The sequence below is a fragment of the Heloderma suspectum genome, chromosome 6 (genome assembly GCF_057233095.1).
Source record: "Heloderma suspectum isolate Gila_16-S chromosome 6, 16-S_ref, whole genome shotgun sequence".
Classification (NCBI taxonomy): domain Eukaryota; kingdom Metazoa; phylum Chordata; class Lepidosauria; order Squamata; family Helodermatidae; genus Heloderma; species Heloderma suspectum.
In genome coordinates, this window is record NC_139463.1 from 102,354,682 (window position 1) to 102,378,482 (window position 23,801).

At 45.9% G+C, this 23,801-nt stretch overlaps 1 protein-coding gene and 1 long non-coding RNA gene across 2 annotated transcripts; one reads left to right on the top strand and one right to left on the bottom strand.

Moving 5' to 3' along the window:
- Positions 1-2,465: 2,465 nt before the first annotated feature.
- On the bottom strand, positions 2,466-9,008 carry LOC146342160 (uncharacterized). The gene is made up of 2 exons (XR_014783917.1): positions 8,792-9,008; positions 2,466-4,516 (listed from the first exon to the last, which is right to left on the bottom strand). It is a non-coding gene; the product is annotated as an uncharacterized LOC146342160 (long non-coding RNA).
- A 3,642-nt stretch (positions 9,009-12,650) lies between these two features.
- MAPK3 (mitogen-activated protein kinase 3) lies at positions 12,651-23,801 on the top strand. The gene is made up of 9 exons (XM_084805757.1): positions 12,651-12,890; positions 14,500-14,682; positions 15,318-15,507; positions 15,657-15,773; positions 16,473-16,587; positions 16,807-16,938; positions 20,936-21,045; positions 21,203-21,341; positions 22,111-23,801. The coding sequence occupies exons 1-8, from the start codon at positions 12,727-12,729 to the stop codon at positions 21,320-21,322; spliced, it is 1,131 nt and encodes a 376-aa protein (XP_084661883.1). The 5' UTR covers positions 12,651-12,726; the 3' UTR covers positions 21,323-21,341; positions 22,111-23,801.

Below are 23,801 nucleotides of genomic sequence, written 5' to 3' on the forward strand. Positions count from 1 at the left end.
CCCTGCTCTATGGAACAGAACGTGACTTACTTCTGAGTAAACACACATAAGCTCTGTGAGTGTGCAGGAGAAAGAGAAACATCTATTTTGTTCTTGCAATGGGCAGAGCGACACAAAGTTTCTAACTTGAGTTATCTGAAACCAGGGGTGCAGCCTGGGGGGGGCGGCCCAAGTTGCTTTCTGAGAGGATTGGATGCTTGCTTGCTGTTTGCTTCCACCAATGCTCTGCTTGTACATCTTTTACTTATTTATTGCATTGATCAGACATGGGCTGGGCAGACTTCAGGCTTCCAGGATCTAGTTTGCTTTTCACTAGAACCTCAAGGTACACCAAAACTGGAACCAGGTACCAAATAGAATGGCTGAGGAAAGCAGACACAGAACTGAGGAATGAAGTGTCTCCAAGCCCATGCTCCGCCCAGAAATTAGTTTCTAGTACCAGAATTGGAGCTCACCCACAAATCCTTTTGCGCACAAATCTTCTGTTGCCCCACCAAGCTCTTTTAAAAAAATTTAGGACCCTAATTTATTTTCGATATTGTTAAACCATTGGGAGTTGGAAATCTTTGTTGATCTACTGCAAATCACCTGGAGATCTCCCAGTAGATCCCAATCTACTGTACCTTCAGCTCACCCCGGGTTAGACATCCAACAACCACAGTTCTCTGGGCAACAAAGAGATTAAAATCACAATTCCAATAAAACCAAATTAATAACAGCACAAAAAACCCTACAAAACCAGAACAACCATAGCACAGCAAAGATTGACAGTTCAGCAACAATCACATAATACAGCGGATCCTGAAAAGCCCTATAGGGAAAATCGCCATGAAATGCAGAGGATAAGATATTGGGCTGGACTGAGACACGTGCAAGTGGGCTGGCAGAAGCAGACTTCCTTCCCCCTCCCCACAGCAGCCCCTCCAGACCATGACGATGTTATAGAGAAGCTCATCCCAAGGAGGGGTGAGGATCCCCAAAAATCAAGTGGAGGCACCTTCTGTGAGGAGAGTGTCCACAGAAGCCAGATCCTGGATCCAACCCATTAAAAATAAATTATTTTAAAAGGCCGGGGGGCGGGGGGGGGGGGAGAGATTTGCCTGGCATTGAAAGGACGTTAAAGTTAGCACCAGGTGAGCCTCTCTGGGGAGGGAATTTCACAACTGCTGGGGCCACCCCTGAAAAGACCCTCTCTCTCGTGCCATCCTCTGTATCTCAGCTTGTGGGGGGCACTTGGAAAAAGGCCTTTGCTGATGATCTCAGGCCCCAGGTAGGTACATACAGGATGCAAGGTTCATTCAGGTACTGAAGTCCCAAGCTGTGCGAGGCTTTATCGGTCACAACCAGCACTTTGAACTGAGCCCAGAGACGGAACAAGAGCCAATGAAGGCAGTAGTGGTGCAATATTTGCAAATGAAGCCAGGGCTCCAGGGCTCCTTCCTTCAAAGAAAATTAAACCCATTAGCACAGTCCCTGACGCCACTTATTGCTGGGGGAAATGGGGAGCATGTAACCATATGGGTGATATTAATGTGTGGGCAACCTGGGAACTTGGAAGGCGAAGGAATTGCTGGACAGTATTTCCAGTGGTTAGGGATGAGGTTTTAGGGTGTATTTATTATATTTCTCTACCGCACAATAGCTGAAGCTTTCTGGGCAGTTCACAACAATTAAAACCACACAATGCATAATAAAATACAACATAAAATTTAAAAGCTTAAACCCATAATGTTAAAGTACAAACCACAATAAAACCTAGCAGCAATGCAGAGACTTAAAATACAGCAACAGATTTATTTTATTTATATTTATTTCATTTCTATACTGCCCAATAGCTGAAGCTCTCTGGGCAGTTCACAAAACATTTTTAAACATTTAAAACAACAGAGCTAAAAGACTAAAATGCCTGGGAAAATAAAAAAAAGGTCTTCACCAGGCGCCAAAAAGAGTCAACATAGGCGCCAGGCAAGCCTCTCTGGGCAGCTCATTCCACAACCAGGTGCCAAAGCAGAAAAGGCCCTTTTCCTGGCAGCCACCTGCCTCACTTCCTTTGGCAGGGGCTCCCAGAGAAGGGCCACTGAAGATGATCTTAGGGTCCAGGCAGATATGTACTGGGCATGGTTCCTTGTGCTCCTACCTTATAACTAGTAACAGCAGAATAAAATACGCAAAATAGGTTTGAGAGAGAGAGAATAAATATAAATTAAATCAGACAATCTGAAATATCTGCTCACTTTTCCAAGCACAGAATTTGGACTGGCCTAGGAAAGAACTTTACTTTTAAAAAAGTATGGCCCTGCTGATTAGTAGGTAGAGAAAAGTGCTTCCGGACGACACTTTTATCATTCAGTCGCCCAGTCTCATTCACAGAATTTTACAAGAAGAGGGATTCACTGTGGTAAAAGTCCAAACTGGACTTAGAGGTCTGTGCCCAGCTGCCTCCAATTAAGCTCTGGACACGTGGGTAAGATCCAACTCGAGTTTATTTGTGTACAACGAAGGCAGCTCTGTCAACCCAGAGGCAGCCCAGATCAACACTCACCAGTTACATTTATAATCATAATGTGGCTAAATAAGTGACATCAGCCAAGCCTAGTGCGCATGTCTGGTCATTATCAACTGAGCTTTTACTGAACCACCACTCCCGGCTTCTTCTCAGAGCCCTGCAACTTTTGCAAGGACGATGATTCTTAAGTCTGGGGTGAGTTGCTGTGGAGACAAGATAACTTATCTCTACTGTCCTAACAGTTTCTTCTTCAGTACAGAAGAAACAAAGACAACAGTTATGGGCTTTTGAGGAATCTCCCACATTGGCACAAAGAAGCCGATCAACATGGCCTTGCCTTAGTTATTTTCCACATTCCCTCAATTGATCCAATAGGAGCTGAATTCTTCATATTGGATCACCTAGAGAGTGCCATCAGCCCACTGCTTCAGCAGTTCTTTCCGATTTTCTATCTTTTCTTGTGGCAAGCCTTGATTCATAGCAAGAAATTGCTGGCTAACTTGTCTTCTTATACAAGACATAAAGCATGCAGGGTAAGAACAATACCACAAATAGAATACCCAACACAATGAGAAAGCCTTGCCTCAACCACGCAAGGTTTGGGAACCATCCGGTTATAGGATTCCATCCTTTCCAGGCTTGTACAGGTACATGCATTACTTCTCTAATGTCTGCTGCCAATTGTTTTACAATTCTTTTTCATTGTCATCAATCTTTAGACAACAGTCAGACCAATTAAATTTTCCACACAGGCTGCCTTCAGCTGCCAGCAGATAGTCTAAACCCATTCTGTTCTGGATGATGGCTTCCTGCATTTGAGCCATCTGAGTGGCATCCAGGCCTAAGGCATCTGCAGTATGATTGGCAAATACTTCAACTACTGCCTGTAGCCTGATAAGTCTACTGGTGAGATATGTCAAATCTCGTGCTACTATATTGGCTTCAAAGACAGCCGGACTTACCCCCAGACGGTCCATCTTTCCAGGTGCTTTTAAAACAGAATGTTCCCAAGGTAGGAATGACAGACCACCATGTGTGAGCATTTGGAAACCCCAAATCCTTTCAAGTGCTGTTATCTGACTTTAAAGGAACCAGGGGGCTTGCCAAGTTAGCTGCACTTAATGGTTTGGCCTCCCAGGGCATTGGAGCCAAGGTAGCCTTAGAGGCCGCTAAACAGATCTAACAGTCTGAAAGTGCAAAGGTTTGTTGGATGCTCTGAGTTATACTCAGAACGCTACTTGAGGAAGGATCAGTCTGTAATACTGGCTCACGAGGACTACCTATACAAGAAGATAGAAGGTAGATTAAAACAACACGTCCAAACATTTTGCCAATGCAAGCTCTTCTCTAACATGCACACTATAATGTTTAACCTTGCTAGCAACCCAAATTCAACTACCACCTAGTATCACCACATAGGGTCAATTTTTATTACTTTCTTTTGATCTAAAATGTTAAAGGTTGATCCTGCTGGTTATAATGTTCAATCACCCACTGAGGTTATGGGTGGATCCTTAGATAGTCTGGCAGAGCTGACCAAGCTCCGTCAGACGATGGGGCATGTGCAGCTTCCCAATGGTTCACTGCATGTGTGAGTTGTGAAAAGTCAGACAGGTCAGTACTTGCGTGATGAGCCTGTTCTTCCTCTGCTTCTACTTCTGGCCTTGCTTCGTCCACAGGGTCCGGAGGAAGGCTAGCGGTGCTGTTCCCCTGTTGTGCGTGGTCCTCACCTTCGCTCCCTCCTGCAAGTGCAGGATCAGAAGAGCCTTTTGACGGACCCTTTGAGCAATAGGTGTAGTGGATCCAAGCCGACTTTCCTCTCACCTTTATTGCTGTTTGAGTGGTCAGCAACACAAGATGGGGACCAGTCTAACGTTCTTGGAGGCCTTCAGCTGTCCATGCGCGAATGTAGACCTCGTCTCCGGGTAGGAATGGATGAGCTGGCACATCAAGGGGCAGTGGTTGCGCATTGCCCACGTGCCTGTGGATGCGCTGGAACTGGCCCTGGAGCTAAATAATATAAGCAGTTAAGTCTTCATCCCCTCCTAGCAGAGTAACATGAGGAACAGCCCATTCTCGGCCAATTGGTGGAGGCCTTCCAAATAAAATCTCATAAGGAGACAGACCCATGGGCTGTCGTGGAGTGGTCCTTACTGATAGTAAGGCTAGAGGAAGTGCAGTAGTGAAATGTGATCCTAATCTGAGAACACACACTGAGGCAGGCCAAATCTTGGGACAATGTCCTTCATCAAATGTTTCCCTACCTCTTGGGCTGTGGCTTTCCTGCAGGGGAAAGCCTTTACCCATCTCAATAATTTATCTACAATGACTAACAGCCACTGGAATCCTTGTGTTTTGGGCAAATGAGCGAAATCAATCTGAATGGATTTAAATGGCAATTACACCCATGGTCTTCCACCTTCCCCAGGCGGTATGACTTTTGCATTCTCCTTCACACACCGAGGGCAGGCAGAAACCACCAACTTAGCCATTTGATGTATACCTGGGGCAAACCATTCTCTGCAAATTCCCTTTGCCAATCCAGTACTAGCCACATGCCCCTGGCTGTGATGCTGTTGTAATACTGGCCTTAGACCTGCTTTTGGTGAAACAAGCCTGCCATCCGGGACAGCTCGGGCTCCAGTGCTATCTTGTATAGCTCTAGCCGCTTAACACTTTCTTTTCCTCTGCACTGGCAAGTTCCCACCATGTTAATAAGGGTGGAGCTGGTATCACAGTGCAGAGGAGGTGTTCAGGACACAGTGGATGAAGGGCGGCTGATTTTGCCTCCTTATCTGCCCTGGCATTCCCTTGGGTGACAAGGTCATTACCAGTCTTGTGAGCTTTGGAATGTACTACTGCTAATTCTTGAGGCAAATGGATTGTGTTCAGCAGCCTGTTGGTTTCAGGACCATTGGAAATTGGTTTTCCTGCTGCTGTGATGAATCCTCGCTCTTTCCATAGGGCACCTGTAGCATGACAAACTCCAAAGGCATATTTAGAATCACTGGAGACAGTCAGAGATCTCTCTCCTGCTTTTTCACAAGCTCTAGCTAAAATGGTCAGTTCCAAGGCTTGTGCACTTTTATTTCCTGGCAGGGGTCCAGAGTCAATTACTTCTGTGTTTGACACTACTGTATAGCCTGTCTTACGGATTCCATCCACCAGACTGGAAGACCCATCAACAAACCAAATGAATTCAGAACTTTGCAAAGGTGTGTCTTTCAGATCATCTCTAGGCATTTGCACTTCACAAATAACAGCTTTACAGTCATGTGGGAGATCTGGGTCTTGCTCAGGCATAAGAGTTGCGGGATTTAACAAGTTACACCGTGAAATAGTTAATTCTGGAGTTTGGAGCAACAAAGTCTCGTATTTGGTATAACGGGCGTTGGAAAAAATGCTGGGTATTTCGCTGGGTTAACAAGGCGGATACTGCATGGGGTACCCAGAGTTGCAAAGGGTGACCAAGTACAACGTCTTGGACTTTTTCAGCAATGAGTGCCGTGGCTGCAACACTGCGCAAACAAGAGGCATAGGCTTTCGCAGCGCTGTCTAATTGCCCAGAGCGTTACCCTACCGGCCTCCTATGGGGTTTAAAATTTTAACAGAGAACTCTAGAAGCCACATCACGTTTCTCATGTACAAATAAAATTATAGGTTTAGTATAATCTGGGAGACTTAAAGCTGGAGCGGATACAAGGAGAGTCTTTACTTGTTCCCAAGCCCGGGAGTCAAGCTTTGTCCATTCACACTCTCCTGGGGCCGCACCTTTGTTTTTTCTATCAACGGCTTCACAATTTCAAAGAAGCTAGGGATCTAAGCTCTGCAATACCCCAACATGCCCAACAGGGCTCTGACCTGGGTTTTAGTAGATGGGGCATTCATTTTTGTAATGGCATGTACACATTTACAAAATAATTTTCTATTCCACAAGACAGAATGTGTCCCAGATTTTCAACTTCAGACTTACACCACTGCAACTTCCTCTTTGCAATTTTATATCCTCTTTCACCTAAGGCGTTAACCAATACGACCAAATCAATTTTGCAATCTTCCTCTGAGCATGCACAGAGTAAAATATCAGGTCTAATACTGTATATACACATACACTCGCAGGGATGCTGCATATTATGGTGGTGGGATTTGGGACAACATTATGTCTTGGGATCACAAATTTATTGATTAGCCTGAGGTCTTGCACCATGCGGTAACTGGGGAGCTGTCCTGGCTCTACCCTCTTTTTGACAGCCAAAATTGGGGTGTTACTTGGTGAAAAACATTGTACTAAGACACCTTGTTTTAAGAGTTTTTCAATTAGTTTCTCAATGCATTCTCTGGCTTCCAATGACATGGGATATTACTTCACCAGTGGGGGGGGGGGGATATCAGTACGGATGGTAATTTTTATAGGAGCTGCAGATTTTAGCAGCCCGATTTCACCCAAATCTTTCGCCCAGTACTCAGATGGCAGCCCTCTGAGCTCTTCTGGCAGATCTGTGTCTGTCGGGGGACTGGCCTCCTCTAAAGAAGCCATAACGTTAGAGGAAGGCAGGGTGACATACAGCCCATCTCAGCTGCAACGGATAGAAGCATTTAACGTTGCTAGCAGGTCTCTTCTCAAGAGGTTTACTGGGCTTTTTGACATCATCAGGAAGGAATGACCTTCTGCAAAAGGGCCAATTTTAACAGTAACTGGTTGACTCAAGGGGAACAGTGGATATTTTTCTATCAATTCCTTTGACACTTTTTCCAGAACCAGAAAGGGGTAAGGTGATTTTATTTAGCATGCTTTTTGCAGCACCAGTGTCAAGGAGACAGTCATAAGGTTTCCCATTTATGTTAAGGGTCAGAAAAGGGTTTGGCAATTTCGATTTTCAGCTGTTTCAGGTTTGACTCTCACTACCAACCAACTCTAGACCTCCTTCTACCCATCATTCTGACGTACCAACACTTTCTGCTCCCTGGTAAGTGGCAGGCCCTTGCCCCTGCCCAGTCTACTGATCTTCTTACCTTTGATTCCCCTTCTGGAGACACTCATTTTTCCAATGACCAGGTTGCTTGCAATAATAGCACACATCCCGGTCATAACCACTTCCCAGTCCTCCCTCATTTGCCCCTGCACTTGCTCCTCTACCACGTCCTCTCTGACTACGTCCACGACCAAACTCTCGTCTTCTCCCTCAGCCACACCCCAGGAACCTTGTTCCCATAATGGCTGCCGCCAACAACTTTGCCTCTAACCCTTTCTCCTTCTTCTGTTGCTACTGCGCCTTCTCCTCCCTTCTATCAAACACATACTTTGCCATTGCCAACATCTCCACACTATTTTCCTGCCACCCTGGCTGGTGTTCCCTGAAATATTTTTGAATATCAGGAGCGGCTTGCTCCACAAACATACCTACTATCAGGGCAGCATGCCTTGCCTCATCAGGGTCAATGCCCCATACATGCGCAGAGCGCGAGTCAAACGAACCAGGAAATCAGCGGGGGATTCTGATTTTTCTTGAGTCACAGCCCGCACCTTAGACCAGTTTATAGTTTTCTGACCCATTTGTTGTAGAACGGTGTGCATCCATTCTTGGTACTGAGTTATGACTGTCCAATCAGCTGCATCATTCAGACTTAACAGGGGACAGGGGTCGGGGTAGGCATTTAAAACCCCTATTTTGACACATTTGTGTACAGACACTTTGAATTTGGTTTATAACTGGATATATCCTTTGGGATGGCGCCAGATCTTGGTTCTCTGTGTGGGGGGGGTGGACAAGGCGGCGGAGGCGGCACGGATGGTACGCTTGTGAAGGACACTGCTTTACTTCTTGCCTGCCTTTTCTCAGCCATGTCAGCCCAGAGAAACCAATAATCCATGTTTTCGGTCACCCTGTCCTCTAGAACAAGGTGGAGATCTCTTAAGATGTTTTGGTTGAAGGATCCTTTGGGTGGCCATGAGTGACTAAGAACTGGCCATTTTTCTGTGCACAACAGAACCAAGTGCTTTTTACTCAAACCAGCCATGCCTGGCAGAGTATTCCATTGCTTAAGCATAACATCTAGAGATGACCCGTCGGGACATTCTGACCCCCACCCATATTGTCTCCTTCAACCAATAAAGGCTGTCCTGTATATACCTTTCAATATTTAATGGACATCACCTTAAACAAAGGAAACCAACCAGGGGGTCTTGCCCTTTTTTTACCAGTGACTCTTACCCTACTTGGAGTTGGCCTTGGTTTTGAAGCACACCTGTCCCGCCCGTTCAAGAAGACCCCAAGGTGAACTCACCTAGTGCCGGCTGGGTTGCTCAGGCATCCGGGCGGGGCGTGATTGCGCTGCAAAGCTGGGCCCTCCGGGCTGGCTCATCAGATTGTGGTAAAAGTCCAAACTGGACTTGGAGGTCCGTGCCCAGCTGCCCTCCAATTAAGCTCTGGACACGCGGGTAAGATCCAACTCGAGTTTATTCGTGTACAACGGAGGCAGCTCTGTCAACCCAGGGGCAGCCCAGATCAACACTCACCAGTTACATTTATAATCATAATGTGGCTAAATAAGTGACATCAGCCAAGCCTAGCGCGCATGTCTGGTCATTATCAACTGAGCTTTTACTGAACCACCACCCCCGGCTTCTTCTCAGAGCCCTGCAACTTTTGCAAGGACGATGATTCTTAGGTCTGGGGTGAGTTGCTGTGGAGACAAGATAACTTATCTCTACTGTCCTAACAGTTTCTTCTTCAGTACAGAAGAAACAAAGACAACAATTATGGGCTTTTGAGGAATTTCCCACATTGGCACAAAGAAGCTGATCAACATGGCCTTGCCTTAGTTATTTTCTACACCACACATCGTTGTTCTCCAGTTGTAACCCTCCTGTTTTTTCCCATCACTTCTTCCATCTTTTTTTCCTTCCATGAAAAAAAGCTGTTATGGAGGAAAAGGTGGAATAGCTGCATAATGTCTTTTGACTGGCATCCTTAGGAGCCCTCTGCCTGGAAGCACTCTCATGATTAGGTGATTGTTCCAGATGAGAGAGCCACCTCAACAAGTCCCTTCAGCAAAAACAACAAGTACGATGGCACCTTGAAGACTAATATATTAAGGCTCCAATCCCATGCCCGCTTACCTGGCAGTAAGCCCCACTGAACTCCATGGGACTTACTTCTGAGTAGACATGTAGCTATTTATTGTGGTGTCAGCTGTTAAACCCTTTTAAATTCAAGCAAGGACTCTACTCATTCATTCCAGCTACTTATTTCAAGTGATGCCACCAAAGCAAAACACTTTTTTAAAGACAGCAATCTAGAACAGAGATTTCCCTACCACTAGAGGGGTTAAATTAGAATAGCAAAGCTAGGAAAATCATGTTATCACCAACAAATACTGTTGTCACTGGTCAGTATACTTACAGAAAAGTCATATATTCTTACATTTAATAGCTCCACTGTTTACAGTTTCTCATTATGTACGCACACCAACTGAGTGTAACACTCATTATTACATTTATTATATATTTATTCCCTTCTTCCAAGTAGCTCGGGCAGCATAATTCCCCACCACCACACTCACTTTATCCTTCACACAAAAGCCACTGAGGGTTCTAACACATCCACAGCCTTCACCAACCTGGTGCCCTCCTGATGTTTTCAACTACCACGCCCAGCATTCCTGACCATTGGCCATGCTGGGGGCTGATGGGTGTTGAAGTCCACAACTTCCAGAAGGCACCATGTTGGGAAAGGCTGACTTAAGAGTCTAGCTGTAATAGATCCCTCACCATTTGGAAGAGCTCTGCTGGATGACTACCCACGGATGCAGTGGTAACAAAGGAGAGCATCTCTCTGCCACCATCACTGCCACCATCACATGGGGGTCAGTCATCACGTCAACCACCCATTCCATCACCATTAGGGAAGGGCTGCCCGCCATGACAACTGGAAACTCCCCAGGAGCATTCAGGAATCCATTCGACTCTAAAAGACATGAGCTCTAGGCTATGAGAGCTTATGCCACCCTAAATCTGCCTGTCTTTAAGGTGCCATTAAGACTTGTTTTCATTTCGACCTTTTCTCTCAACAACCTGGCCATAAACAGGTCACTTAGCCTCATGAAGGAAGGCAGTGATTAGGATCATAAAGGCATTCAAGGCACCATTTCTTTTTAACCTGTACAAACAACCTGTGTGCTTTTTAAGAGGGTTTCACCTGGTCAGATTGCCAGCGAGTATAAAAAATTCACGTTTATGTCTCCTTCTCATAAATTTGTGTAACCAAGTCACCAGATATTGCTAATCTCCCAAAGGCTCTGGAATGAGTAGTATACATCTCAATTCAGCTTCTCTAAAATCACAGATATGTTATTTCCACCAGCACCCCACCCTTTACTCATGTCTCCGTTTAAAGGGCATGCTTCGTATTAGGGTGGGTGTAAGCATAATCCAAAGAGTCACACAATTCAACCCACAATCAGCTGAGCAGCTGGGGTGTATCTTGAGATAGCCTTCTTCTTCTGTGTCCTGGCAAGACCTCTCACAGCTAGTGAGGGGCCCTTTTAATTGTTCCTTTTGTGCATAAAGAAGTAAAAGGCCTACAATCAGCTCACATCAGTATGAACCTACCTGATTTGCATCAAACGCCCTCTTCTCTGGTCCATCATTTGTTAGGAGCATATTGCTGGATAACAGGGACAGGGACATCTTGGGGTTGGCACTGTGACAGTAAACTTTGCTACCTGGGGGAATCCCCCCTCACTTCCCATTTTTTTAGATGGGATTTGAAACATTTTAATTTTATCAGGCTTTTAAAGATTGATTTTAATCTTCTTATTGGCTCTTAAGATAGAATTTTACCTTTTTTTTTTTAAAACTGTGTGATAACGTAAACTGTTGATAATGTAAAAACAACAAGGAGACTTGTGGCACCTTAAAGACTACTTGAGGGTGCAATCCTATGCATATTTAGACAGCAAAAAGTCCTACAAGCTCTAGCATTCCCCAGCCAGCATGAGGAATGCTTGGAGCGGTAGGACTTTTTGCTGTCTAAACAAGCATAGGATTGTGCCCTAAATGTATTACAGCAGGAGCTTTTATGGGCTTCATCGGATACTGATAATGTGTAAATTTAAACTGATAAATCAGTAATTTAAAGCTACACAATAAGTATAAACAGTAAGTTTGACATTTCCTTTCTTTGTGAGCTGCCCTGGGGAAACATTTTTAAAAGTGGATAATGTCCATATAAACCCTCCCACCTCAAATATTAAGATATGTCAGTGAAATCCTGCTCTTGAGTATCACCAGTTGTGGATGTTAAGCTGTCCTCAACAAGGAGCAGAGCTTTTTCTCCAGTGATCCGTATTCTGTGGAACTCCTTTCCACTGGAAGCAAGACAGACCAGTCTGTCCCTTCTCTCTTTTCGAAGGAGAGGAGAGTGAAATCTTACCTTCTCCACTGTGCCTTCAGCAGTAGATCAAGCACGTTATTGTTGCTGCTATATTGCTTATTCTGACGCCCTGCTTCCATTGTCCTGCTGCTGCTGGCATTTGGTTAGACTTTTGGCCTAATCGTTTCTAGATTTTTAGGCGTGAGTTGTTTTGTTTTTATTGTAAAATACCTTCACGACATTTATGGCTAAAAGGGGATCTATAGATATAGCAGATAAAGGCAGACAGACAAGAGCTCCTGTCACTGCACAAGCAGAAATCCAGCAACAGATCTCCATTCGGAATGCGCTGGGTCACAGAAACCTAAATAAATAACATAGAGCCCGCACCGGGGATTCGAACCAGCCACCCAGGGGAGAAGGCGGACTCAAGGGCGGGGCCTCGAAACAAGAGCAAACCCGCGGCATGGAGAAGCGGATTGGAGGCGCGTTGAGCCAAGGGGCGGGGCCGAATCGGAGCCAAAGGGCGTGGCCCACCGGGCCTGAAGCGCGCGTGAGAAAGAAGGCGGGGCTTCGCTTTAGTGGAATGTTTTGGGTGCGGCGCTTCCGGGTTGGGTTCATGACGTCCCAACCCGTTCCAGGCGCGCTGCGGCCTGCAAAACGCTATCGGGCTGGCTGGGCACATGCGCTGTAGGGAAGCCTCAAACCGCAGCTGCCGTGGAGCGCATGGGCAGTGATGGTAGCTCCGTTTTCCTGGCGAGCGCATGCGCACTGCTCTCGGGCGGTGTCGGTTCCGGGTAAAGCTGCGATAGGAGCGGCTGCAGGAGCTTCTTGATCAGATCGGCCATGGCGGCAGCGGCGGCGACAGCGGTCCCAGGAGGGGCAGGAACTGTTCCCGTACCCGGAGCGCCAAGGCTGGGAGTGGAGACGGTGAAAGGGCAGGTGTTTGACGTGGGGCCGCGCTACACGGACCTGCAATACATCGGCGAAGGGGCGTACGGCATGGTCTGGTGAGTGTGAGCGCGAACCGTGCAGAATGGTCCTGGCCGGGTGCCGTACCCGGGCGAAAAGTCAAGGCTTGGCTAGTTGACTTACTCGCAGAAATTGGCCCCGTGCGGATGCCGTACCCTCGCAAACAGGCTTCCGCCATATTGTTTCTTAGTTACTGAATTCAATAGAGGCGAGTGTCGTTCCATCAAAATTGTACTTCCCTCCACCCAGATCTCCACCCTATTGGTTCCTAGCTGCAGTATCCTTCCCCTTTTATCTCTTTATCTCTCCTGCCCATTGTACCCATACAAACCTCTCTGTCACAGACTTGTGCTGCAGATACTCTCTATCAAGCGGCATTGTAAACCCAAACCACACATAAACGCACCCTATTCTAAGCTCCTCCCAGGGACTGGCCCTTTACAGGCTGCTATCTGCTTGTGCCAATATTTGCCAGGTTTCTTGCTAGCACCGACGATGTCCAGTGCCTCTCTGCTGGTGTGCTAACCTAAAGTCAGCAGCTTTGAAGGGCACTTCTGTCCTTTTTAATATTAGGGTGGTAAGAAATCTGGTGGTTGTGGCTCTGTGATCCTTTATCACTGCAGCGCTGTCAGTAGAAAAGCTGCACTTGGTAAAGTTTGCCTTGTCACACAGCTTTTAACACCACAGGAGTGCTTTTCTGAGTCAGGAGTTGGCTAGAATGTCTACCTGCCAAATATCTTCTTGCCATGTAGTTGTTAAGTAGCACAGGAACATTCACCAAGATGTTAGCTCTGCTTAGTACCTGATCTATTCAGACCACTATCCCTGCAGGTCAGATAGTTTCACCAGCATTGCTAAGTGCCATATTGAGGCTCGCTGATCCTAGCCATTTATAATACATGCTGTCATCTACACTCAAATCAACAGCCAGTCTACAGCTCTTACTGTAATGCTAAGACTGATTTTGTTTTCAAGCCTTCTGGAGTGCTATATATGCAACAGCTTTGGCCACAACAGCTCCCCAAGCCAAGAAGTTCTTTGCAGTATCCCAGCATGTCACACCTAGCAAGTGAGTCAACAGCTTGGGTCTAGTACCTGAGCTTCCACGTGTACTGCAATACCTGTAGCTTTCAAACTTCAACCCCCTTAATTCTGAAGTATTCATGATTACCTTACTAAGCTTCTCTAGGCTTTTACATTCACATTCACATGTCACGAGAGCTTTTGATCATGTTACGTAGTGTCAGAGCTCTTCAAGGCTGTGTTCTGTCAGCTTTAGCAGTCTTGCCAAAAGCCAGTACTTTTGCCATGTTGTGGCACACTGTGCTGTACAGCTGAGCCTTATGAATAATCACGATTGTACCACATTATCTGTATTGCTGCGCTTGCTGTTTTCTCCTTCCCTCTCTGTATCCATCTCACTGTTTGAGGTCTAAAATCAGGATTTTCACTTAGGGCTTTCTTGAATGCAGTTACCCCTATCAGTTGGTCTTGTGAACTACCAGACTCCTTTCATCCCGGGGTGGGAGGATAACATATGGCAATTTGGAGGAAGAAGGTATGCAAATTTAATGTATTGAGGAGAATGGGTGTGTGCACAGAGCTGGGGGTCCTGGTCTACATCTGTCTGTCTTCCTTTCCTCACAGCTCTGCTTATGACCATGTCAACAAGATCCGGGCTGCCATCAAAAAGATCAGTCCCTTTGAGCACCAGACGTACTGCCAGCGCACACTGCGAGAGATCAAGATCCTCTTGCGCTTCAAGCATGAGAACGTCATTGGCATCAATGACATTCTCCGTGCGCCTACCATTGATCAGATGCGTGATGTGTATCCTTGCAAACTGCTTTTGCCCCTTCCAAGCATGAATGGATGTTTATATACACACAGAGGATGTGGGCACCATATTGTGATCTGTATTCATTTCCCACCCCACCCCTGGTCCATCTTTGAACCAAATGTGCAGCTCAGAAGCTTTGGCTGACTCAAAACATAATGATGTGTATTAGGGTTGCTGGGAATAGACTATTTCAGCATCCGTTCCTTGTTACTTTCTGGGCTTGGCTCCAGGTGTTACACCGTTAATGGCTTGAGCCAAAGAAACTGTCTTCTCTCATGCCTCCTTAGACCAATAAAGCTTTTTCAGTACTATCCCGGTGCATAGCTTTACATTACAGACATGTAAAGAGGTAGTAGTATTAGCCTCATAACAATGGAGATGCTTTCCACTGGAGAGTCATCAAAAGTGTTGTAAGCCCTTTCTGGTTGGCTTACATCCAACTACTAAAAGCCAACCCTGTCTAGGGGAGAGCTTACGGGTGGTGTCATGGCTCATCTGGCTATGCACACACTTAATATTTTGCCCCAGAGGTGTTGTCTTCTGCAAACTGTGCAGAAAGTTACTTTCCTTAACTGCTCTCCTTGCCTCCCCTTTGTTGGAGGGGGTGCCATTTCTCTCTTTGCAGATATATAGTTCAGGATTTGATGGAGACAGATCTCTATAAGCTGCTGAAGACCCAGCAGCTCAGCAATGACCACATCTGCTACTTTCTGTATCAAATTCTCAGAGGGCTAAAATACATTCACTCTGCCAACGTGCTTCACCGGGACCTGAAGCCCAGCAATCTTCTAATCAACACCACATGTGACCTGAAGGTGGTATTCAGCAGCTTTTGCTAGACCCTTTGTTTCCTTCTCCATCTGACACCAGCCTCTCCCCTGCTGCATTCTGCAATCCACTTAGACCTGTGCTCATCCTGGGTTTGCCACTTTTGCACATCCCATTCTTCTCTCTCCCCTTACAGATCTGTGACTTTGGCCTGGCCCGGATTGCTGATCCAGACCATGACCACACAGGTTTCTTGACAGAGTATGTTGCCACTCGCTGGTACCGAGCCCCTGAAATCATGCTCAATTCCAAGGTAAGTTGGTCAGGGTGGAGGGGGCTTGAAAGCCAGGATTCTTGAGTCAAGTAATGCCAAGGCTATTTGGTTAGTTTGGAGTGAGGTTTCCAAACTTCTCTGGGAAGAAAAGCAAGGTCTGGCATGGCCATAAAAGCAGCATGAGGACATTTTAAAACTATGAAACAAATGCATAGCTCATACTCAGCAGATCCTTATCATATTGCGTGTATAGCTTGCCATACCAAACTCACAGTATAATCTTCAAATTTCTTTCTATTCCATCCCTTATTTGCCCAGATTCCCATAGCCTACTCACCCTTACTCTCTGTCTCCTCCTCAAAGTCCCAGTGCCATGCCCATTTCTGTCCCATTAACCTTCACCCTCCTTCCATTTCCTGAACTGCAGTCTTACTTCTGTCATCTATGGTAGCATGGAGGTCTCTCTTGCTCTTCATGACCTTACAAGCTAGGATGGAAGAAGTGAAGTCTTTCTGTGTACTGCTATTTTGCTGGGTTCACAGTTTAAGATCCCTTTTTTGATGAGGGATTGGAAGCTTGAGTTTTCATTCCACCAAACAGCTGCTGTGCAGGGAGGAAATGGCATCCACATCAACTAGGGGATTGTTATGCATGGCCGTAATAGGAGGTGAGAGCAGGAAAGAATCAAGGAGTCCCAAATCCTGGGTTCTCTTCCCATGAATTTTTCCCCTTTCCCAGGGCTACACCAAGTCCATTGATATATGGTCTGTGGGTTGCATCCTGGCTGAGATGCTGTCAAACCGACCCATCTTTCCTGGCAAGCACTATCTGGACCAGCTCAACCACATCCTGGGTAAGGGGGAAGGAGGAAGAGCAAAGCTTTTGGCAAGATGGATAGGAGATGAGAGATTATCTCACCTTCTTGTTGAATGGCTGACACTGACGCTGTCCTGGTCTCTGACTGCACTCTTCAATGTCCAGGGCTTCCCTTACTACAGGTGTAATGCCTGTTTCTCCTCTAGGAATTGCCCTAGCCTAGATACCCAACAACTTTGTCTGCCCATCTCTACAGGTATACTGGGTTCCCCATCTCAGGATGACCTGAACTGCATCATCAACATGAAGGCTCGCAACTATCTCCAGTCACTGCCCCAAAAGCCCAAGGTTCCCTGGGCCAAACTGTTCCCAAAGGCTGATCCCAAAGGTAAGGGAGAAAGAAAAGATGGAAGATGCATAGCTCCCTCCTGTGTCACTGCATGCATTGCTGATAACCCATATCCCTAAGTGCCCCTGTTCATCTGCTATTGGTTAACACTTAGGCAATATTTCCTATGCCAGAATTCTTCTACCCTTTACAGCCTGATGCCCACCTTTAACATCAACATGCACCATAAGATCCACTCTTTTTCCAACATCTATTTGTGGTCATCTTTTTCATTCTATGCTTGCCAGTTGGTGCTGAAAGGGGAGGGCCCACAAGCATGTGATGCTTGCAGTCCTCCCATCACTCTTTAAATGTAATTTTGGTCAAGCTACTTTCAGCTACTCTCTGAAATGGGTTGCAAACCCAGCCACCTGATTTGCACTATGTGGGGCCTGGCTTGCTTTCTGGGCGAAGATAATTTGTCTGCTTTTGTTTTTAAAATGGCTGTCACCATCTTTAGACCTTGGGAACAAATAGGACCTGAGTGCAGACTGAAAATTGTTTTTTACACATGATCTGAATGGAAATGTGAACAGTTGCTTGAAACAACCTAGCGTATGATGCAATATGGATTACATCGTGCTGATGTTTTAACACTTATAAAGCACCTACAATTTTCTAAGAGTTATGCACATACTGAAAGATTGGACAGGGACTGTCTTGAGGCTCACGGTCTAATAGACATGGCTGGCTCCTCGTGGGTTATTTAACCCACGATGAGCTGTGGCTTAGGCCAGGCATGTTCTATGGTCGTTTTGATTGCACAACCCCCAATCAGGCTGATCAGGGGTTGCGCTGTGTCATCTGAACCCCATCATCATGGGTTATCCAATGGTTAAGCAACCCTTGTGTAACCCCTACTTCAACTAATGGGTTAAACGAGGTTTGTTTCACTCTCAAACTGCAATGACTGGGGTCGGGCAACACGGTGCAGCTCCCAGTTGTCTCAGTCGGGGGTTGCACAATCAAAAGAGCCATGGCACACTCCAGGGCTAATCATGGGTTACATAAGCCACAATGAGCCAGCAGTTTCATGTGAACCAGGTCATTACAAAAGGAAATGGAAGTGGGGGGCATTGGAGCAGCCAATCCTTCCCTGGGCAGTGGAAGGGGGCAGGTTGGTCTCAGTTCTTATAGGTGTTCTTTCTCGCAGGGAAGAGCAAAGCAAACTTCCCGCAGCAGATCCTTCACAGGCTGATGTAAGAGCTAGGGGAGTCCCATCCCCTCCACGTGCCGTTATATTGTTCTTGGGAGGCAGGGGGTACAGCCTCCCAGTGAGCCTTGTTCCTCTGGCCAAGGAATGAGGCAAGGGGTGCTGCCCTTCGGCTCTGCATTCCCAGAGCAACACTATGCCATAATCTAAGTTATCTTCCTGCCTTCTCTCACTAGCAGGGCTCCTGTTTCTTTTTAATAATTGTTTTAGAAAAGGGAATTGTCATGTAGTGGGTAAGAGAAGCAACAGCTGCTGAAATGCCCTTTCTATATAGCTATGAATGAGACAAGAACACTAGTCTTATTTGTATCTGATCTGTCTGTTCTTTTTTTTCTGATTCAAAAAATACAAACCCTAGACAAACAACCAAGAAACCAGCTTGTTAGGCACTGGGGAACTTCTTGGGAGAAGTTGGACCTCTATGAAAGAGGCTCCACTTGAATTCAAAGAGAAGTAGATTCCTGGCACTTTGAATCAAAAGGTTGCAGAGCAGTTTTTAAATACTGACTTCTGGAGGAAAGTTGACAGAAGCTGAGAAGCATCTTGTTTGAGAACTCCATCCATAGGTTGGGGTGGGGATGATCAGAATGTTCTGTGCCCGCAAAACCAAGAACAGGAGAAATCTTCATAATAAGCATGCAGAGATTTCAGACAAACAATCAAAGATATCATGGGGGGGAACACCATGCAAAAAACCTTGTAAAGCAGGGGTTCCCAACCTTTCTGGACCCCTGGGCACATTTGGGGATTTGAGAAACTGCTATGGGCGCCACTACAAAATGGCTCCCATTGAGGATGTGGCTAGTCACATAATGGCTGCCATGGGGGCCTGGCTGGTCAAAAGAGGTAGGGGGAGAGAAATAGCAAGGCTGGGAGGGAGGGGGAAATAGCATGGTAGAGGGATGAGAGTGAGTCTGGGAGGGGGGATAAACGGTAAGGTAAAGAGGCAGGGGAGAGTAGTAGCAAGGCTAGAGGCTGGGAGTCAAGAGAAACTGCACAATAAAGGAGTGAGAGAAAGAGCCAAGGCTAGGGGCTAGGAAGAGAGAAAGAAAGCTAGGGAGGAGGAAGGGAGAGAATTAGCAAGGAAAGGGATTGGTTGGAGAGAAATAGCAAGCTATTGCTAGAAAACTGTGTTTTCACATATAGGCATTTCATATGTATTCATTGCTATGGACGTATACAAATCCATGTATGTATACTAAAAAGGGGTTTTTTTTAAAGGAAGTTTTGTGGGCGCCACATTGGGGACCCCTTCACAGAAGCCATTGGAGGGCCCCAAGAGTACCATTTTGGGGACCCCTGTTGTAAAGAGGAACAAAATATACAGGTGTTTGTATGTTAATGCTAGAAGCCTCAAAGCGAAGATGGCTGAGATTGTTATGTTTATGCCCTACTTTTCAGCCAAAATAGGCTCCCAAAGCAGTTTACAATTAATATTTTAAAAGGTACAATATTTTAGTGATACATGGAGGTGTTTATAGCAGTTTCTTCTGGTCCCTGGCAGTTGATGTCATCCATCCAGAGGGAGGGTGCAGAAGGAGCTGGAGATGGTAAATAAAGCCAATCCATAGAAGTAGCCCTTCCTGTTATCTGCCCAATTGTTATAGCCCAATCCTGTGTGAATTTATCGGGGGACCACAGTTGTATTCAAGCTTAGTAGTCCAAAGTATTTCTAGTAGCCAGCAAGAATATAGTAAAAAGTGCCTCTGAACATATGCAGAGTATCTTTCCCTTTGACAAAAGGTTTGAAAGAAGTATTAAAAGAGGACAGGTCATGGCAGAGAAGCTAAATGTCTTCACTGTGGAATATGTTTGCTGAGAGACCAGCACTCAAAGAACTGTTTTGGGGAAGGACACCTGAGGGGATCAGAGGATAACATTTTAGAACTGATTGCAAATTAATTAGGGCCAGGTAGCATTTACCCAAAAGCTCTTAAGGAGATCAGAGGTGAAGCTGCTGAACTAATACCAAGTATGTGCAGCTTATCATTAAAACCAGCCTTCTTACCAGATTAGTGGAGGGTAGTCAATGTAACACCAATTTTTCAAAAAAGGGTTTTAGAGGGAAGTCTCAGAAATGACAGAACTGTAAGCCTAACTTTCCCAAGCAAATTGATAGAAAGCCTTATTAAAGGCTTTTAACACAGAAAGCTTTTAACTCAGAAAGCTTTTAACACAGTCCTTCATCAAAGGTACCTAAGTACACTTAACAGTTATGGGATAAGAGGGCAGGTTGTTTTATTGGTAATTGGCTAAAGACTAGAAAGTAAAGTGTGGGAATAAATGGATACTTTTCACAGTGGAGGGAAACTGGCAATCAGGTTTTAGAACTTGTGGTATTTCGTTTATTCATGATCTGAAGTCAGAAGTGAGCAGTGAGGTACCCAGTGAGCAGTTTGTGAAGAACTCTGGAACGTAGAAGGCAATGATGCTTTATACTAGGTCATCCTGTTTGTCCATCTAATCCAGTATTGTCTAATCTGGCTGGCATCAGCTCTCCAGGATCTCAAGCAGGTGGGCTAGATGGACCTTTTTTTCTCATACACCAGGACTCCTGCTGTGTGGTGTCACTGATGTGACTTACCTTTGGTTGGCACTCGACTAACTTGTGGATTCTGACCTGCCTTAAAGACCAGGGCTCATCATCCTGCATTGCTCTCTGCTGCCACCTTTGGTCATATTCCAGCCCTACAACTACATTTTTCAACCTGGTGTGTTCTTCCTATTGCCATCTGCTGTCCATTTGCTGATCCTGCAACCTCTCTCCCCCCCCCCCCTTTTCAGCTCTGGACCTGCTGGACAAAATGTTGACCTTTAATCCCAATAAGCGCATCACAGTGGAGGAGTCCTTGGCCCATCCTTACCTAGAGCAGTACTACGACCCCTCAGATGAGGTGCTATATGCTTTGGTTCTTTGGGACTGAATATTATTTAAAGGGATTGGTGGGTGCGGGGCAACAAAAGATTGCCCCGTTTGGTGGTTTGGGTAGAGGAAGGAGGTTGGGAACTAGGATGCTTGGGTTCTATCTCTCTCTATTTGTGGCACCCTAGCCAGTTGCTGAGGAGCCATTCACTTTTGACATGGAGCTGGATGACCTGCCCAAAGAGAAGCTGAAAGAACTGATATTTGAGGAGACAGCACGATTCCAGCCTGGCTACCAAGGACCCTGAGGGGCTGTTCCGACCACTGGTGAGTATAGCTGTTACTTTTCAGTAGTCCAGTCTAGAGCTGGCTTTAGTACAGCCTTTCTACATCAGGATGCCAGCTGTGGTGCAAAATTATGTTGACCTAAGCTACGTTCACATGAACAAAGATAAACACTGCTTGATGATTCCATAGTGGTTTGCTTCTGTGCAAGAGAACCAGTTGTCTTGGGATGATAAACTTGTGAATTGCCCCCTCAAACAAGTGGGTAAAGACTCCACCTCCCAGGGCAAAGAGGCCCATGGAAGGAAGTATTAGTACCATCCTGGGGACATCCCACACAGTGGGACTAGTACATGTGGTGAGCCACTTAGCACAAGTTATGAAATACACATGGAACGCTTGCCACACTTCCTGTGTATGCATAGCACATGAAAGGGCATCAACAGAGTTTTATCTGAATGTGGCTGTAGAGAAGTTTTTTTGTTGTATGATTGTTCCCAGCGAAGTTTTGCACATACCTCAATTTTTGCTGTGTTTTGGGGGCAGGGGGTGAAAACACACATCTTGGCATTTCCTGGAGTTTCTCAAGGCTGAGATATTTTTTCTGCTTGAAATATCAGAGACCTATGCATATATGTGGATGGGGGAGTGGGGTGTTTTGGTTTCCCTGTAGCAGTCCTGGTAACATGCTGCAACTAGCTGATTAAATATTGCTGCCTCATCTGTGAACCAAACCATCGTCAACTGATCTGTGGTCAGGACTCCCAAGTGTCAGTGGCTATAAACCTCATGGGATCCTTTCTCCCTACAGGTTTCTGCTTCACCAGGAGATGATTTGGGACTGTACCCAGCTCCCCTACTGGATTTTTGAGGGGAGCACAGGATTCAGGGGGTACCAATTTGGGGGTGCCCCTATCGACTTGCTGTACAACTGCGCTTTGCTACGTGGCTGTGAACCCTGGTAACCCATCTCTGGACCCCCTTAATGTGATGTGTTGGGGTGAGACCTTGGTGCCCAGGTTGGGGAAGGGGAGGGGCTGTTACCCTCCCCTACAGAAGGGAAAGGAAATCGGTTCCCCCTATCCTTTATTTCTCCCTTCAAAGAATTGAAAGGGGGGATGCCATCTCCTTTTTTTGGCATTTTATTGTCTTTGTTAATGAGTTAATAAACTAATGCAGATTTTAGCAGGGCCATTTTCTGATCCCCTGGGCATTATTAGCAAGGGGAGTTGAACAGAAAATCCTGGCTCCTGGACTCTCCCTCCTATAATCCACTGAACTCCACTATCCTTTGAAAACTGGGAACAGAAGCAAAGGGTTCTGGCTCCCCAGCTTTCCTACAACACTCCTCAAGAACCCAGGAGCCTTGGTTCCTCCCTGCACGTATGGAGGGCATGTCTATGCTGGGGTTTGTCCCCAGTTAGTGCTATTTTTGAAACATCTGTAATGCGCATCTGACCTTGGTCATCACTGTGGGCAACATCTGGTATGTAATGGAAGATAAGATCCTTACAATGCTGAAAAGTGTGCCTGGTTTGAAAAGGGGCAAGTGTTTCCCTCTTCTGCTTTAACTGTGTCATTTAAAAACTGTGCAGATGAAAAAGGCTTTCGAATTCATCTACTTCCTCTAGCTGGAGAAGGTGGGGTTTGTGGTTGTCTGCCTCTCCCTTTCCCCCCATTGCATCTGATGAAGTGTGCAGCTGGGTATGTAAAACTCGTACATACTTCAAGAAACCAATTGGCCTATGCAACAGCATGGCATTCTGTCATCTTGCTGCTACCAACTAACATGGCTTTCCTCTAATTTTTTCCCCCTCAATGATATCTTTAAACTACTATGTGCAGATTTTTTAACCCCCAGTCTCCATCATGCAAAACAGTGTCCAAAAAGAGTGGAGCTTGCACCAATCGGCAAATGTGAATTTAAAAGGGAGAGGCTGGGAAGATGATGGATGATCACATCTGTGTGTCCTGAGGGGACAGCCCAGCTGCCCTGCAACAACAATGCAGTGCGGGTGGACGAGGTATTTCAGATACATGAGCACTAAAAAGAGCCAATGATTAGTCTGGTGCCCACTGTAAGTGGGAATGAAGCCACCTCAGTTGAAAGTGAGCCATCAAGGGAGTGCTACTCTTCAGGTGAACTGACGTCCTCGGTCCTTGCATCTACATGTGTGCCATTTTTGGGTACCAGTTTGGATAAACGAGTCTGCTGGAACCTTTGGGTTCTAAAAGATGGAGATTCTGTAAGCAGAAAAATTGATGTGTGGGATGTCTTCTTGGTTTCCTTAGCTTTCCAATTGAGTGAGGAGGAAGCCTCTCTTTCAGACAACATTGTCTGCTTGTCTAGGACTTGGCCGTGATGACATGTGATGGGCTTTCTTCCTGGGGTATGTAATATTTTTGAGGGAACTTGGATTGAAGGGAATTAATGCCTCCCCATCCCCTCCTGCTTTGAATTGTATAAAAACCCTGAAATAAATCATTCCTTTATTCCTTCAA

Coding starts and splice junctions, on each gene's coding strand:
- MAPK3 (XM_084805757.1), top strand. CDS start 12,727: ATGGCGGCAGCGGCGGCGACAGCGGTCCCAGGAGGGGCAGGAACTGTT. Junction 14,683..15,317: donor ATTGATCAGATGCGTGATGT/GTATCCTTGCAA, acceptor CTCTCTTTGCAG/ATATATAGTTCAGGATTTGA. Junction 15,774..16,472: donor AAATCATGCTCAATTCCAAG/GTAAGTTGGTCA, acceptor CCCCTTTCCCAG/GGCTACACCAAGTCCATTGA.